This window comes from Penicillium psychrosexuale (genome assembly GCF_028828465.1).
Source record: "Penicillium psychrosexuale strain IBT 29551 chromosome Unknown utg000002l, whole genome shotgun sequence".
Taxonomy (NCBI): Eukaryota; Fungi; Ascomycota; class Eurotiomycetes; order Eurotiales; family Aspergillaceae; genus Penicillium; species Penicillium psychrosexuale.
Genome location: NW_026643187.1, coordinates 6277664 through 6292828, shown reverse-complemented (window position 1 = coordinate 6292828; position 15165 = coordinate 6277664). Strand labels below are relative to the sequence as shown.

At 49.8% G+C, this 15165-nt stretch overlaps 5 protein-coding genes across 5 annotated transcripts; 2 read left to right on the top strand and 3 right to left on the bottom strand.

Annotated features, from left to right (window-relative positions):
* Positions 1-218: 218 nt before the first annotated feature.
* On the bottom strand, positions 219-2127 carry N7518_003506 (sugar porter family MFS transporter; the record flags this gene model as incomplete). The annotated part of the gene is made up of 4 exons (XM_057184433.1): positions 219-944; positions 1000-1423; positions 1485-1741; positions 1804-2127. 4 exons carry the CDS (start codon positions 2125-2127, stop codon positions 219-221), a joined length of 1731 nt encoding a protein of 576 aa, XP_057045883.1.
* A 466-nt stretch (positions 2128-2593) lies between these two features.
* On the bottom strand, positions 2594-8652 carry stt4 (1-phosphatidylinositol 4-kinase STT4; the record flags this gene model as incomplete). The annotated part of the gene is made up of 4 exons (XM_057184432.1): positions 2594-3871; positions 3925-8352; positions 8416-8593; positions 8645-8652. The coding sequence occupies 4 exons, from the start codon at positions 8650-8652 to the stop codon at positions 2594-2596; spliced, it is 5892 nt and encodes a 1963-aa protein (XP_057045882.1).
* A 450-nt stretch (positions 8653-9102) lies between these two features.
* On the top strand, positions 9103-11263 carry N7518_003504 (uncharacterized protein; the record flags this gene model as incomplete). The annotated part of the gene is made up of 6 exons (XM_057184431.1): positions 9103-9141; positions 9195-9696; positions 9746-10341; positions 10397-10527; positions 10582-10598; positions 10653-11263. 6 exons carry the CDS (start codon positions 9103-9105, stop codon positions 11261-11263), a joined length of 1896 nt encoding a protein of 631 aa, XP_057045881.1.
* A 680-nt stretch (positions 11264-11943) lies between these two features.
* N7518_003503 (cytochrome P450) lies at positions 11944-13689 on the top strand (the record flags this gene model as incomplete). Its single annotated transcript, XM_057184430.1, has 4 exons — positions 11944-12189; positions 12258-12455; positions 12507-13571; positions 13624-13689. The coding sequence occupies 4 exons, from the start codon at positions 11944-11946 to the stop codon at positions 13687-13689; spliced, it is 1575 nt and encodes a 524-aa protein (XP_057045880.1).
* Positions 13690-14110: 421 nt separating this feature from the next.
* On the bottom strand, positions 14111-14854 carry N7518_003502 (mitochondrial 37S ribosomal protein mS41; the record flags this gene model as incomplete). Its single annotated transcript, XM_057184429.1, has 1 exon — positions 14111-14854. The coding sequence occupies one exon, from the start codon at positions 14852-14854 to the stop codon at positions 14111-14113; it is 744 nt and encodes a 247-aa protein (XP_057045879.1).
* Between the last annotated feature and the right edge of the window lie 311 nt (positions 14855-15165).

Here is a 15165-nt window from a genome sequence, read left to right as displayed (position 1 = left end):
CATCCCATCCTGGTGATGCGGATGACTTTATTCTTATGACTACCAAATTGACATCCATTGGTCACTCATTATTGGACTACATTTTGAAGTACTCTACATCTCCTATTTTCAGTATATACACTGAAAGTATGTTCATTACCCCTTCGGTCCATATACAGCCCACCACAGCCCACCACTTCAACTCTTCGTGTCACCCCAAGGTCACCCAAGGCCAACTCTCAAGAGAAATTCGAAGGTCCAGCCCCAGCATCATTCGCAGTCTCAGCATGTGAATGTCCAGGCACCTCCTCTTCCTTGTTATATTTCTTCGCAACCTTCCGATCCATAAGCTGATCGGTCGTGAGCTGATTCTCCGGTTCCGGGGGCTTCCACTTGCTGCTCTTCCACGGCGGCACGCGCATAACATACATCATGTCCATCTCCTCAAGCGTCTTATCCTTGCCCTCGATAACAAAGAAGTAAACAATAATCACCGCGAAGAACAAGCACCCAGCAAACACATACCCATATGCAAAGTCAATATCGCCAGTGATAAACGGCGTGAAGAATCCAATCAGGAAATTCCATAACCAGTTCGACGCAGTTGCCAACGCCATAGCCCGCGCCCGATACCGCGATGGATACAGCTCGGCCACAATCGCCCATACCATCGGGCCCCATGTCATGGCAAACCCGGTGATGAACAGACACGCAAATACAACCATTGCTTTGCCCGCTCCGGGCGTGTTCCGCGGTGTCTGAACGTCAAGCGAGAAGTGGCCTACAGACGCAAACACCATAAAGCAGATGAACATCCAGATCCCGCCTGCGATCAGAGACTTGCGTCGTCCGAAGTGCTCGATCACGTATAGTCCGCCGAATGTGGTGCCGAAGTTCACCCCGCCTAGGATCATCTGCGTCACGAATGTGTTGTCTATCCCTGCCCCGTTGAAGATCACCGTTCCCTATATATATATATATTAGCAAAGTGCGGTGTCTATGTCGAAATAAAACACTCACATAATAGAAGAAGTAGTTAGCACCGGTCAGCTGCTGCAGAGCTTGAAGCACTACACCAAGTACGATGCGGTACGTCATGCGCGGCGCCTGGAACATCTCAAGCCAACCGCGGATCCCGTCTTGCGCCCCCTCCTCGGCATCCAGCTGTTCCTGGATCTCGGTAATCTCATGCACGATCACCCGGTGATTCTCGGGTATACCGTACAGCTTCGACATGGTGCGTCGGGCGCGGTCTATACGGCCATTCCGGTAGTCGAAGCGAGGACTCTCCGGGAAGAGGAGGATACCTATTCCAAGGACGAGAGCCCACAGGAATGTGATACCAAGTGGGATTCGCCACGATGCGGTGCTGTCCATAGTTTCTGTGCCAAAGTTGATGCAATATGCGACGAAGATGCCCAATGTTACAAATAATTGGTAGGAGCTGGGTTGTGTTAGGGTTATGGTCAGTATCTTGCAATGTTGAGTATTGGATTGTTACTTACCACACCATCGCTCCTCGGATGTGTCGTGGTGCAATCTCACCCTGGTACATAGGAACCAGCAGTGAACAGGCTCCTACACCGAACCCAGTTATGAATCGTCCCATCATGAACTGGTACCATTTTCCTGTTGGCGAGGAGATCTGGATTATCAGCCCGACATGGAGGATGATGCACCAGAAGAAGATGGACCATTTTCGACCAATTCGATCGGTCAGTGGTCCGGCGAGGAGAGCTCCTATCAATGTACCGATGGAGAGCTGGAAAGCGTTAGCTTTTGCCACATTCACGCATCTTCCGACTTCGCCTTTCAAAGACTCACCAGGGAAACAATCAACCCAGACCGAACATTGTTAAACTTATACGTCCCGTCGGGCTTCAGCTGCGCAAATCTCTGCTTGAAGTTATTCATCTCCAAAAAGCCTGAGATTTGGCCAGTATCATATCCGAAGATGACACCACCAATGGAGACAAATGCGCCTAGCAACACAGATCTCCATGTCACCCATGGCACACGCGACTCGTCCATGTTGCTGCCTCTCTTTTCACGATCCGCTATCGCTGACTCTCCCGACAGGTCCGTCAATGGCGGGGACTTGGTCCCTGTCCCTCCACCGCTGAGCTTATTGAGGAATGAGATTCTCATCCTTGAGATGGGAGATGGGGGTTATATACAGTAAGAATATGTAGTTTCCATGTATCCAGGTTCGATGTTGGGACTGCACCCAAGGATTCTTGCACATTATAAAGGTCTGATCTAAGTCCAGTGCCTTCGCATCGTCATCTTGCCACTTCCGGCACTACGATGTGTAGATCCTCGTGCCTTGAATGTGCCACCCTGAAGTCTGTTATATATGAGTATCTCTATCATTGCTGAGGTAACTGTATATGCCGAATTTACATGCATTTTCATCAGTCTATCTTCTATCCTATTTCCTGCGGATTATCTCTAATATCAGGGGTGTTATGGATGGCCCGATCAGTACGCCGTGGCGCCGGCGAAGTCGTGACGTCAACCATACACTTCGGGCAAAGTGACAGAACATGATAAATGCATTATATATTTATGGAGAAAATGTCTTGTGTAAGTGTAACACAACATCTATATAGTCTTAGTAAGGAATACCGTTGGTCATCAGTTGGAACTGATCATAACCCTTAGTCGACACGCTCATGTACGACTTGCGCACAAGTTCTCGCATGTACTCGGCTGCATCGCGCTCGCTCTTCTCCAACACGAACCGGTCACGGAAATTCTTCAGAGTCTCGGGCTTGAAGCACGGAAGTCCACTGTCAAGCATGAGGGAGACAATGTTGCCCAGTTTGGTGCTATAAGGGCGAGATGCAAGGTATGCCTTCACCACCAACGACTCGAACCATCGGTATGGCTGCGTGTTGGTTGGGTTGTGGGAGCTGCCTGGCAGGTTAATGCCCGAGTTACCACCCTGGTGGTGAGCTGGGTCATGGGTTCCACTCATGACGGCGACCATCTCCGAGGTCAACTTGAACGGCGCGCGCTCGAATCGCACGCCACCAGGCGCGATATCGAAGCAGAATCCAAAGTCAATGTGGATGATATGGCCGGCGTCATCAATCATAATGTTTCCGTTGTGTCGGTCCTTGAATTGCAGCAGGTAAGAGATGACTGAGTAGGCGGCCATACTCTTGACGAAGTTGGTGCGCGCTTCTTGGAATCGGATAGAGTCCTCGCCTCCGTATTTCGACACGAAGTAGTCATAGAGCCCGTTGACGGCCTCGCGGCCGAGCATGTCGCGAGAAATGGAGTTGGGAAGCACATCAATCACACCACAGCCAGGCGCTGTCGAAGTCACCCGGTAAGGGTAGACCCAAACGTCTAGACCGACACTGGTGAAGATGCTCCTGAAGGCCGCAATCATTTGCAAGGCAAGCATGTCCTGGCGACAATCGTCACCGACTTTGAAGATGGCTGACTGCCACACTTCATATGTCTCCTGCTCAGGCTCGGAATGATTCGTCAATTGGCGCTGGTGGTGATGGTCACCAGCGTTGGCCTCGGCCTTTTGAATCAATCGTGGTCTCGTCTTCTGGATGCGGAACGTCGCCATATAAGGTGCTTTTGCGTGACTTTGCAAGGGTTTGCCAGACTTGCGGTCAATGCCAATGACTACACCGTCAGGGTTGCTAGGAAGGTACACTCCAACTTCCACCTTGATCTTACGCAACTCTTCCTCGATCTTTTCCTTCTTCTCAGGCTTACTCCTCTTGATGTAAGGGCGAAGTTTGCCGGAGACGTCCGTAACTTCGTTGAAGAACGAAAATTCTCTCTCATAGAACGCACGCTCCTCGCCCGAGAAGCTTGAGATCAAGTTATCTAGGAAACGGTCGAGTGTTCCTTTGATAGGGTCCGGCTTGAAACAGGATGTTAGCTAACGGTGACCAAGTTGACAATATCAATACTTACAATCTGAGAATCCTCGTCCTTGTAGGAGTTGGCCTTCATGTTCCAAATAACTTGGTGGGCAAACAGCTGAGACAACTTGGCTGTTTCGAGGATATAGCGGTCCACATAACCCAGAGCATCGTAGCGCAGGGCCTGAATAAGTTGTGGCACAAAGTAGAACCGAACATCCATCGAATAGCTTTCCAGCGCCCGCATGGCATACTGCAAGATATAAGGATGGTTGCCGTAAGCGGGCATGAAGTATGTGATCGCCTCCGTAGGAGTAACAGGAGCCCAGTATAGCATGTATTTCAACTGAGAACCGACGTCAGCAGGCAGACAGTTGTCAAACATAAGCTCCAGAGCGCTTGGCTCCTCAATGACCTTCTCGGGGAAATTGAGTATCAGTGACCTAACATCAGCCTGCATTTTGGGTGACGGGAACCGGGCAGCCATCTGAATAGCCAACCCTGCATTTTCCGCCCAGGCAAGCCGAAGTAAAGATACGGGGCCGTCATCGAGATTCTTGCCACCAATCGAAGGCATATGGTGCTTTCGTTCCGGTTCCAGGGGGAAGAGCCAAACTCGAAGGCGTGATCGTTCATTCTCCACGAGGATTTGAAGCAGGTCTTGTTTGGCTTGCAAAGATTTGCATGACCCTTGCGCATTGGCAGCGATACCTGCCACGGCTCGTAAAGCTGCGGTCACCTCGCTGAGAATTTTGTCCTCTGCCTTAATCTGCAGCCGATTGCCTCCGAATGACCACCTTGGAGGGTGCCTAAACCAACTCAAAGCAGCAGACAGAATCCGATCCTTTAGTTTCCAAGATGCGCCACTATTTCGGGGGCTGAAATGCCTCAGGACCGTGAGACCAAGGAGCACAATGCGGAAATGAATTTCTCTTGCCAATGGATGGGCCCCGGTCTTTGAAAGTCCAACAGCCGTACTACCAATCAAGCGACACAATAGCTGTTGATCTTGCAGGTTTCCTAGGCGGATGGCGTTGAAATGGCTCTCGAAGAAATGTAGAACTCGCAGGTGCGGCGAGAGAGTGTCTTGAGCTTTGTTCTGCGTACGAAGCATAACATCCTTGTCAGTTGGCAAAAGTTCAATCTTAGTATACATTGGGTCAATGTATTCAAAGGTAGGATCGAACAATCCTTTACGGCGCTTCATGCTTCTCTCCCAAGCCTCTATCACCTCACAAAGGATCCGTGGCTCGGTGCTTGGGTTCTCGTGAATGACCCCAAGCCAGAGAGACACACCAAGCTTGACTATCTCCTTGGTGAAAATCTGGAAAGGCAAAGCAACCAAGTAGTGAACCACAGAGAGGCGTGGCTTGCTGCTGCTGCAAATAAGTCCCGCAGCCTGCCGAAGGACATCTCTAACTTCCACAAGGGGAATATCCTCACCAGCAATGCTCCGTCCATATAGACGAGAGAGGGTTTCTTCCAAAGAATCGGCAGACTCAGACAAAACATTAACGCGGGGCTGTTCAACATAGCCGCTATCAAGATTCCCTCCTAGGCCGCCGAGAGAAGGCATGTCCGCACGTCGGTACTTCTGGCGTGTCGTATATAGTGCCATGAAGTCAGATGCGACATTGAAGTCGCTGCTTCCGTAGCCATCGATCGACCCAAGCCGTGGGTCACTTTGTGGGATAAGGGAACCCATCTCGAGAGCGAATGAACGTCCCATCGAAATGTGTCCATAGCCGCCGTCGTCGTCATATTCGGAAAGATAGGTCTGGAGTAACCCTTTGACATCTAATGGGGCAATGTTTAGGACGGTTGTCACCCAGGTTCTGGCTCGTTCATGAAACCGATTCAGAGTCGCCCTTCTCAACGCATAGTTGTCGGGCAATTCGACCTTGACAATGCCCATGGGAGATACCAAGGACGGCTTCCAGTCAAACTCATCGAGTTCTCCTTGAAGACAGGAAGACCACATGACGGTCAAAATCTCAAGCAAAGCAAAGAGCGAATGCTTTTCGCACAATGCAGAAGGGCATTCACGAATGATTCTGTCGGCACATTGCGTTGCAATACTCTGAACCCTCTCAATACGATGACAGCAAGCCACCAGGAATCCGGCAAGCTGCTTAGACAGATAAGGGGTCGAAAAGTCATCGTGCTCCCCGGAAAGTGTAAGAGACAGATAACAAGTAACCGCTTTGTCTGCAACCGCATTCATGCACACAACTATCTCCGGGGTGGCCAAGGCTGGGTCAAGGAAATAACTAAGCGTCTTGGTAGAGTCCCCTGAGGAGGCGCGGAGGCTCTCGATCAAGACGACAGCGTTAAGAAACACTGCTCCTGAATAGTCCAATTTCTTGATATCAGATTCTCGGCCAGGGAGTTCAGAAATCAAAGCTCTCTTCTGTTCCGTGCCTCGCTGCGGTCCCATCCCGCGTCTAAGCACCGTGTTCAATTCCACATCGCTCTCCAGAGAGTCCATGTGGTTTTCAGCCACCAAAGGTGGAGAATGATGTGCGAGAAGGCGGAGTTCCTTGTGATGCCGCTGGGCAACACTAGAGCTGAGAGATATTCCATGGATGGCGATATTGAACCAAGCATCTCGGAACAGAGTTAGAATGGCTTCATCGTACTCAAAGGCTGACCGGGCAGACCCGGTAGAACTGCCATTGGAAGACACGAGCAGAGCCAGTGGTTTCAAGAGGGGGGTGATATCATCCGCGGCAAAAACAATTTCCTTGTGCCGCTCATACTCAAAGTCTGGCACATCACCCTTGTTGATAATGCTTTCCAATAAATGGACCAGATAAATCCTGTGGAGTGGTGACTTTTGATCCAAAGTGATCGACAGGTAAACCATGGCACATTGAACAGCATCAGAGATGGTGCTCAGTCCTTTGTTGACACCATCTAGGTAGATACGTGCATAGAACTTCAACAGAAGCTGGAACTCGGCTTGTCCGCCACTCAAAGCAAGAACAGCAGTTTCCTGGATGATAAAGGCATCAACTGCGACATTGAGCTTGCCAATCTTTTGGAGCAGCATAGACTGGGCTAATGCACTGATTTTGTCATCGTTGCAATTAGTCGCAACTGTCACAATGGCATGAATGACATTCCTGTAGGTGATAGTGTCATCTTCGCCATTTGCCGAGAGCGAAGTCTGGCTTGCATTTTTTGGGTATGCCTCGAGGTTCATCCCGGGCCCGGTATGATCCCCAACGAGTTGGTCTTGGCTAGATTGGTCCACGTTCGTGCTCGGGCTTATCGCATTACCAAGTGAATAAAGTGTAGTGATTACAGCATCCTCGGAAAGAATAGTCAATATCTGAGCAAGGCACCGAGAAGCGACGGCAACGGTGGAGCGAGCCGACACACCCCCCTGGGCCAGAAACCTCAAAAGGCAGCGTCTTCCAATAGACGCACCATTTGGAGACATTCTTGCAAGGATAGCGGTACACTTCAGAACCGTCACAGATAGTTCCTCGTTCGACATTTGCTGGGGGTCAAGCAATGTATCTTCGAGCCAGGATAGCAGTATTTCGTTGTTGTTTGCATCTTCTCCAAGAATCACGCAGTTAAGGAAGCCTACTAGGGCATGCCCCTTAACAGAGAAGGCAAGGTGCTGCTGCCAAGGAGACCCGACTTGCAGGTAGTCGGAGCCATCCTCTAGCAAGTGAATTTCCTCACTAATGATATCCGTGACGCGCTCGACTAGAGAGATATCCGCCTCGTCATAACTCTTGGCAATTCCAACGCCAGTCATGTAGTCATCCAAGAGTTGCTCATCAGTCAGGTGCTGGAACCCGATCAGAGAGGATGCGCATGATTTCACAAAGCGCATATAGCCTTCTTGTACAAGCATAGCACCTAATGGGCGAGCATGAGCAGCATATCGACGGGTATATTTTCTCCAGTCTCTGAAAGCATGCTCCGCGACGTTTGCATTGCGGAGAGTGGACGAAGCCGTCTCAACCGCGATTAGGAAAGGCTCGGACAGCATCGCTCGCAGATGATCGACCACCTGTAACTTTTCGCTCGCATGCCAGATAGAAGTGTATTCCGCGGATGCTTCCATAAATCCAACAAGGGAAACGGCGATTGACAAAACGGTAACAGATTCATGTATAACACCCTGTCGCCCCGCGTCAGATCTAGAATATTGAAAAGGCGTGACCGCAGCGATAGCCTCGGCGCAGTTGTTCAAATATCCGTGCACAGCTTCGAGAGCTGTCTGTCGCAGGTCTGGATATTTAGTTCCCAACGACAAAAGCGCAAGAGCCAGGTTATTCGTGAGAGTCTCCCAAGGCGACGGCTTTACGCCATGGAGGAAGGGCGAGGACCGGAATAGCTGGCTGTGAGATTCTGGCAGGTACCGGGAGAGTTGGAATGCCAATTGAGCAGCATTTTCTGGATCGTTCACGGAGGAGGCCGCCTTGCATAGGGCCAGGAGGACATCTAGTTCACGGATTCCCTGTCCGAACGTTAGCCTGCACCCACTGCACTACCGGGGGTCGGCAGCAATAGAGGGACAAACCATTGGAACCTGCGATGTCGGGGCCTGTTGTCTCAAGACTTCATTCAGAGCGCCATCAGACTCGGAGGTCGCCTGAGACTGCTCCGCGAGGCGAGCAAGCTCCGATCCATTGGCAGGCGCCTCAACTGCCAAGGCAGCGAGCTTTTCAAAAGCGAAACGTCTAATTCCACCTGAAAGGCTTTGATTGTCCATTAGCATGATCCTCTCAGCATTGAAGAATCTCACATACCCGTCCATTGTGAAGGACTTAAGGGCCTAAAGGTTGGGTGGAAAGCCGAAGAATGAGGTCAGGGGACAGCACGTGTTAGGTCCGAACAACATAATTATTTATTGACATGAAGTATACTAGTTGGACTATAGTATACTATACTGTATTATATTATATACAGTATTGTTTACAGATTCAATGGTTTTAGAGCTTCAATACCATATATAAACATATCTTTACTTCTTCTCATATTCGCGCTCGTCAATTTTGGGGCGGAGAGTCACCAGGGGGTCTCTTTCCCCCAAACATGCTATAGACTATCATATCTTTCTTCGTTACTTCTTCTTTTCTCCCTCTACAATTGTGTATTTTCTTTACGGCATCGAAAAAGGTCTTTATTGACGTTCCTACCGTTGAATTGACAACTATCGCTAATTGGTCTGGAGCCCTCTCCAGTCAGGGTGATAATAGCCTGTATTATGCCCCCCCGCGAGAAAAGCTCGCTCAAGCGAGGAAGGGTACGTTCTTTTTCCTATTGGCGCAACTCATTTTCTTACAGGGGTTACTATAGGCTACTGTCGATGCAGATTCACAAGACCAAAAGAAACCTCGACGCTCTCAAAGAATCTCGAGTCAGGTCCAACCGCGAGACACGCCAGTCGACTTGAACTACTTGCCAACCCCAGTCACCGGTCCCCAATCTGTCACCACAGAAACTCATAATGAGGTGACTGTTACACCCCCCGAAAGTCCGCGCAACAGCCATCAACAAATCTCATCCCAACCCGAACACGCGACTTCCTCGCCGCCAGGATTAGAGGATACTCAGGCGCTTTCACAGTTCGTGTATCCACCCAGAGCATTCGCGGACGATGTGAAGGATGAGGACGCTGAAGGGGTCTGGGGCTACCTGCTACCACTGGATGAGAAGGGGAATGGCCCACTTGTGCTGAGGACGCGCGATGGTTGCGGTAATGATGATGGTACTACCAAAGCCAAGGAGAAAAAGTCCCAACCCTCCAAGAGCGCTAAGTCGCCAGGTGGATTTTTGGTAGGCCGTCATCCTGAGTGCGGTAAGTAATAGCTTGATGGTTGTCGAGTGTCTGTTCTAACTATAGTCAGATCGCGTCCTTGAGATTCCCACAATTTCAAACCGGCACTTCCTTATTTTTGCCGAAAAGAAGAAAGGCGATGTGGTTGCTGTGCTGGAGGATCTCTCTAGCAATGGCACATTTGTTAATGATGCCATTGTTGGGCGTAACAAGCACCGGGAACTGGAGGACGGCGATGAAGTTTCAATTCTGAATGAAGCCCGTTTTGTCTTCCGCTACCCCCGTACTCGGGAAACGAATGGTTTCCGTCAGCAATACCGGATTCTCAGCCAGCTCGGCAAAGGTCACTTTGCAACCGTCTATCTGTGTGCTGAACGATCTACTGGAGACAAGTATGCAGTCAAAGTCTTTGAAAGACGCCTCAGTGACCCGCAAAAGTCACAGAACGACAATGCTCTGCAGCAAGAGATTGCGTTGTTGATGGGCGTTCATCACCCGAATCTACTATGTCTCAAGGAATCCTTCGATGAAAGTGGCGGCGCTTATCTGGTACTTGAATTGGCACCCGAGGGAGAACTGTTCAACTGGATTGTGAACAATAATAAAATGGCCGAAGATGAAACTCGTGGTGTGTTCCGCCAGCTGTTTGACGGATTGAAATATCTGGTATGCATACCAAAAGTCCACATATACAGTACTGGGTCAGCTAACGTGTCATCAGCACGAACGAGGTATTGTGCATCGAGACATCAAGCCAGAAAATATCCTGGTTGCAGACAGGAATTTGAACGTTAAATTGGGTGACTTCGGGCTGGCTAAAATTATTGGGGAGGAATCTTTCACGACAACCCTGTAGGTGATGTCTGTCCGTGTCAATGTGAATGATGGCTAACAATTCGCTTCCAGCTGCGGTACACCAAGCTGTAAGTCACAAAGCATATGACCTTGGAACCGCAGTCTTAATACTAATTTCGCAGACGTTGCGCCGGAGATTTTGCAAGATACCCGCCACCGGAAATACACCAAGGCTGTGGATGTATGGTCCCTTGGCGTTGTTCTCTACATCTGTCTCTGTGGCTTCCCGCCGTTCTCGGATGAACTGAACACTCCAGAGAACCCATTCACTCTCGCCCAGCAGATCAAGATGGGCAAGTTTGACTATCCGTCACCGTACTGGGACTCCGTTGGCGATCCCGCTCTGGACCTAATCGACAGAATGCTTACCGTGGACGTCGACAAGAGAATCACGGTGGATGAGTGTCTTGAGCATCCTTGGATGACCGGAAAGTACCCGAGTCTCACTGACAGCACAGATGGCCTGACGGGGGCTCTTGGTAAACTGGACTTCTCGAAGCGCAAATTGCAACGGGAGCGGACCTTGTTGAGCAGCATCAACAATGCCAACTTCAGCGAGCACGCCGAAGGCAGCGAGGAACCGGTCAAAGTATTCCGAAATGAAGCCAGGAAGCGTGTCCATAACCGACCAGCCAAGGCGTCCCAACGTGAAGTCTCACCAAGTGGCAACCGGGCCCCGAAAGATTTCATCAACATTGGAGAGCGTGGCGATCCCACCTTGTACGACAATTAAGGGGTACTGTGTGGCTTTGTACAACTTTTGATTTATTCTTATTGACTTTTGCGTGTACTTGGGGATATCATTATCAGGGCTAGGGGCGTGTCAAAAGGAAAGGGTTCATGTATTATTAGGTCAAAATCCGGTGAAATGATACATTTACAAGAGGTAATAGTATGCTATGTACTCCCTAGGTACTCCATACGCTAATAATTCGATATGTACTCCGTCCTGTGTGTTTAAATACTCCCAATAGTCAATATACGTCCCATCTAGCGGGAACCCCTTGACCGGAGTGGCATGATGTGGCTATATAGCCAATGCTATCACATAAAAGGAAGATAATTCATAAAATAGACACAAGCAGACACAAAATAGACACAAAATAGGCTCACTAACACCAACTAAGAAATAAAATATAACTTACGATGCAAATTATATCGCTTGGCGTCTCCTCTAGACACATACTCCATACTCCGTACTTCGTACTCCCTAAAGGGGCGGGTCTCTCTCGCCGAATGATATCGAACTTAATTATTTTCCCCTTCGCCTCCTGTTTAACCTTCACTCAACTTCTTCTCTCTTTCTCTATTATTCAATTGGACGAACAAACAGGGTCGTAGGGTCATTGTGAGCCCGTTTTCTTTCCCTTTCCCGCTGTTTTTCTTCTCTCTCTCCTTTGATCTCCTGACAACATGGGCCTCTTCGCAACTTTCCTCGCCACTTTCTGCGAGCACTGCTCGACCCAGTCAATCTACACTTTGGCCAGTGTCGGGGCACTGTCATTCGTTGCGCTATCGATTGTGATCAATGTGCTGCGCCAGCTCTTCTTCAAGAAATCCCATGAGCCCCCCGTGGTCTTCCACTGGGTCCCCTTTATTGGAAGCACCATCAGCTATGGCATGAACCCATACAACTTCTTCGACCAAGCTCGCGCAAAGGTATGTCGATCGCAGATGTCTGGCTGGCCCATGGATCAATTTAATTGCTAATCTGAGGTCAAACGCAGTATGGCGACATCTTCACCTTTGTCCTCCTGGGCAAGAAAACCACCGTCTACCTAGGCACCAAGGGAAATGAGTTTATCCTCAATGGCAAGCTTCGTGATGTGAACGCCGAAGAGGTTTACTCCCCCCTCACCACCCCCGTCTTCGGTCGTCACGTCGTCTACGATTGCCCCAATGCTAAGCTCATGGAGCAGAAGAAGGTATGCAGGAATGGATTACACCAAAAAGTCCGGCTGCTGATTGTTGCCTAGTTTGTCAAATTCGGGCTTACCTCCGAGGCACTTCGGTCTTATGTTCACTTGATCACCAATGAGGTCGATGACTTTGTGAAGAATTCCTCCGCGTTCAAGGACCCTAAGGGTACTTTCAATGTTTCCAAGGTCATTGCGGAAATCACAATTTACACAGCCTCCCGCTCGTTGCAAGGACAGGAAGTCCGCGATCGATTCGACTCGACTTTTGCTGAAATGTACCACGACCTCGATAAGGGTTTCGCTCCTATCAACTTCATGCTGCCATGGGCCCCGCTCCCTCACAACCGCAAGCGCGATGCTGCGCAGAAGAAGATGACCGAGACATACATGGACATCATCAAGGCGCGCCGCGCAGCTGGTGATAAGAAGGACTCCGAGGATATGGTCTGGAACTTGATGTCGTGCACCTACAAGAATGGAAATCCGATTCCTGATGAGGAAATTGCCCACATGATGATTGCGCTGCTTATGGCGGGCCAGCACTCTTCGTCCTCTACTGCTGCCTGGATTGTTTTGCGCCTGGCCAGCTGCCCTGAGATTGTTGAGGAGCTTTACCAAGAACAACTCCAGGTTCTGGGCTCTGACCTGCCTCCTCTTACCCACGAAGCACTCCAGAAGCTCGACTTGCACGCTAAGGTGATCAAGGAAACCCTCCGTATACACGCTCCTATCCACTCGATCATTCGCGCCGTCAAGAACCCCATGCCCGTGGAGGGCACTTCTTATGTCATTCCCACCACTCACAATGTCCTCTCTTCTCCCGGTGTTACTGCTCGCTCTCCAGAGTTCTTCCCCGAGCCTCTGAAGTGGAACCCCCACCGCTGGGATGAGGCTTCAACTGAGAATACCAAGGATGAAGATGAGGAGCAGATCGACTATGGTTATGGATTGGTAACCAAGGGCACCAACAGTCCTTATCTGCCTTTCGGTGCTGGTCGCCATCGCTGTATTGGTGAACAGTTCGCCTATGTGCAACTGGGCACAATCCTGGCTGCGCTGGTGAGACACTTCAAGTTCTCCACGCCTATCGCCGGTACACCCTTCCCCGAGACGGACTATTCGGTAAGTGATGCTCTATTGCGATCGACCTGGAATTTGACTAACCATATTCTAGTCCCTCTTCTCCAAGCCTCTGGGTACATCATTTGTTCAGTATGAGAGACGTGGAGTCAAAGCATGATCGGAGTTACGGTTTAGAAAAGATTCTCATTCAAATTTTGATCACATTTTTAATGCCCTGCATTGATGCATCAAAGGTTCAGACTGACCTTGAGCCAAGTCCGCCTGGAATTGACAGCTCTCGCATCATGGTTTTCTTTCTTCACTCCGAAACGATTTTGCTGTATGAATATCCATCCACCTTTCGCGACTTTGAATCGCATGTTTCTCTAAACGTTTACATAGCTCAGTCATATTATTTTAATCAGGCACATAACAACATCTCGCTTCTTTCCCTAGAAAACCCCTAAAGGATATAAAGAATATGGAAAAAGAATCATGATTGCAATAGTATAGCAATAGTATTGTACAGTTCGAATTTGAACATCCAGGCTCAACAGGAAATATGCAAGATACACAAAGTGGTATTTCACCGTTCACATTCACGCCTTCTTTCTCTCATCCAACCTCTTCTTGTTCCGGACCTCCCGGCGCCGTCGCTCACCACCATCAACCTTATGTCCCCGCTTGTCCTCCCACATACCCTCCTGGACCGAAATGGTAGCAGCAGTACCATTAGAACCCTTCAAAGGCTGAAGGAACGGGCCCATCGGCTGACAGCCACGGTGAATCTTCATATGCGCAAATTTCTTGATCAGGTTTTTTTTGCCATAGTAATACGTAGTGACATCAGGCGCTAGGTTAACAATGGCTTTCACCATGCCGGGTGACAGTGTAGCAGAAGAAGTTTGAACGGCCATTTGTGCGCCTTCATGTGTCAGGCCTCTGGCATTAATAGGCACTTCAACAACCCGCAATTGGGCAACACCATCAACCACAGTCTCCAGATCGCCTCCAGGGCCGTACAGTCCGTTCCTGAACTTCTCGCGCTTTCGGATCAGGTACCGTCTCTGGCGGGCTGGCTCAATGCCGGCTTGGCGGAGCTGGTTCGAGTTTAAGGTAAAAAGCTCTTCCCATGAGGGGATCTTGCTCGCTTGCTTAGACATTTCGCGGCCAATCAGCGTGAGGAAGGTCTGGACGTCGGGAACGAAAGGGGTCGGAGATGGCACAGGCGGCGGCGCGTTTTTGTGGAGTGATCGAATGTATTGGTTGGAAATCGACACCGGCTTGAATAGGCGCGCTGTCAAGCTGCCTAGCGGCGAATTGCGCATTGCCATGACGCTCATAGTGAAGGTGTTGCGGGAAGGATGCCGCAAGCCCCGACTTTGCTCGTAACTGTACTTTTTTCTTCTCCGGAAGATTGGATTCGTAGTGGTGTGGATGAGGAGAACTGCTGAGCGAGGCCTTTGAGATTGACTGGTTTCCAGCAGTTGCCGAGGAATTGGCTGGGGTCGCTGTTGACGGACTTGGAGAAATTTCGGGAGTCGCCAACAAAGTCCAGGATCAACAATACTCCGAACCAGCCTATCTTGGGAATGACATCGGCCCTCATGTCTTGACACTACTGCCTTGACTTCAGAAGATATTTGCTAAAGAT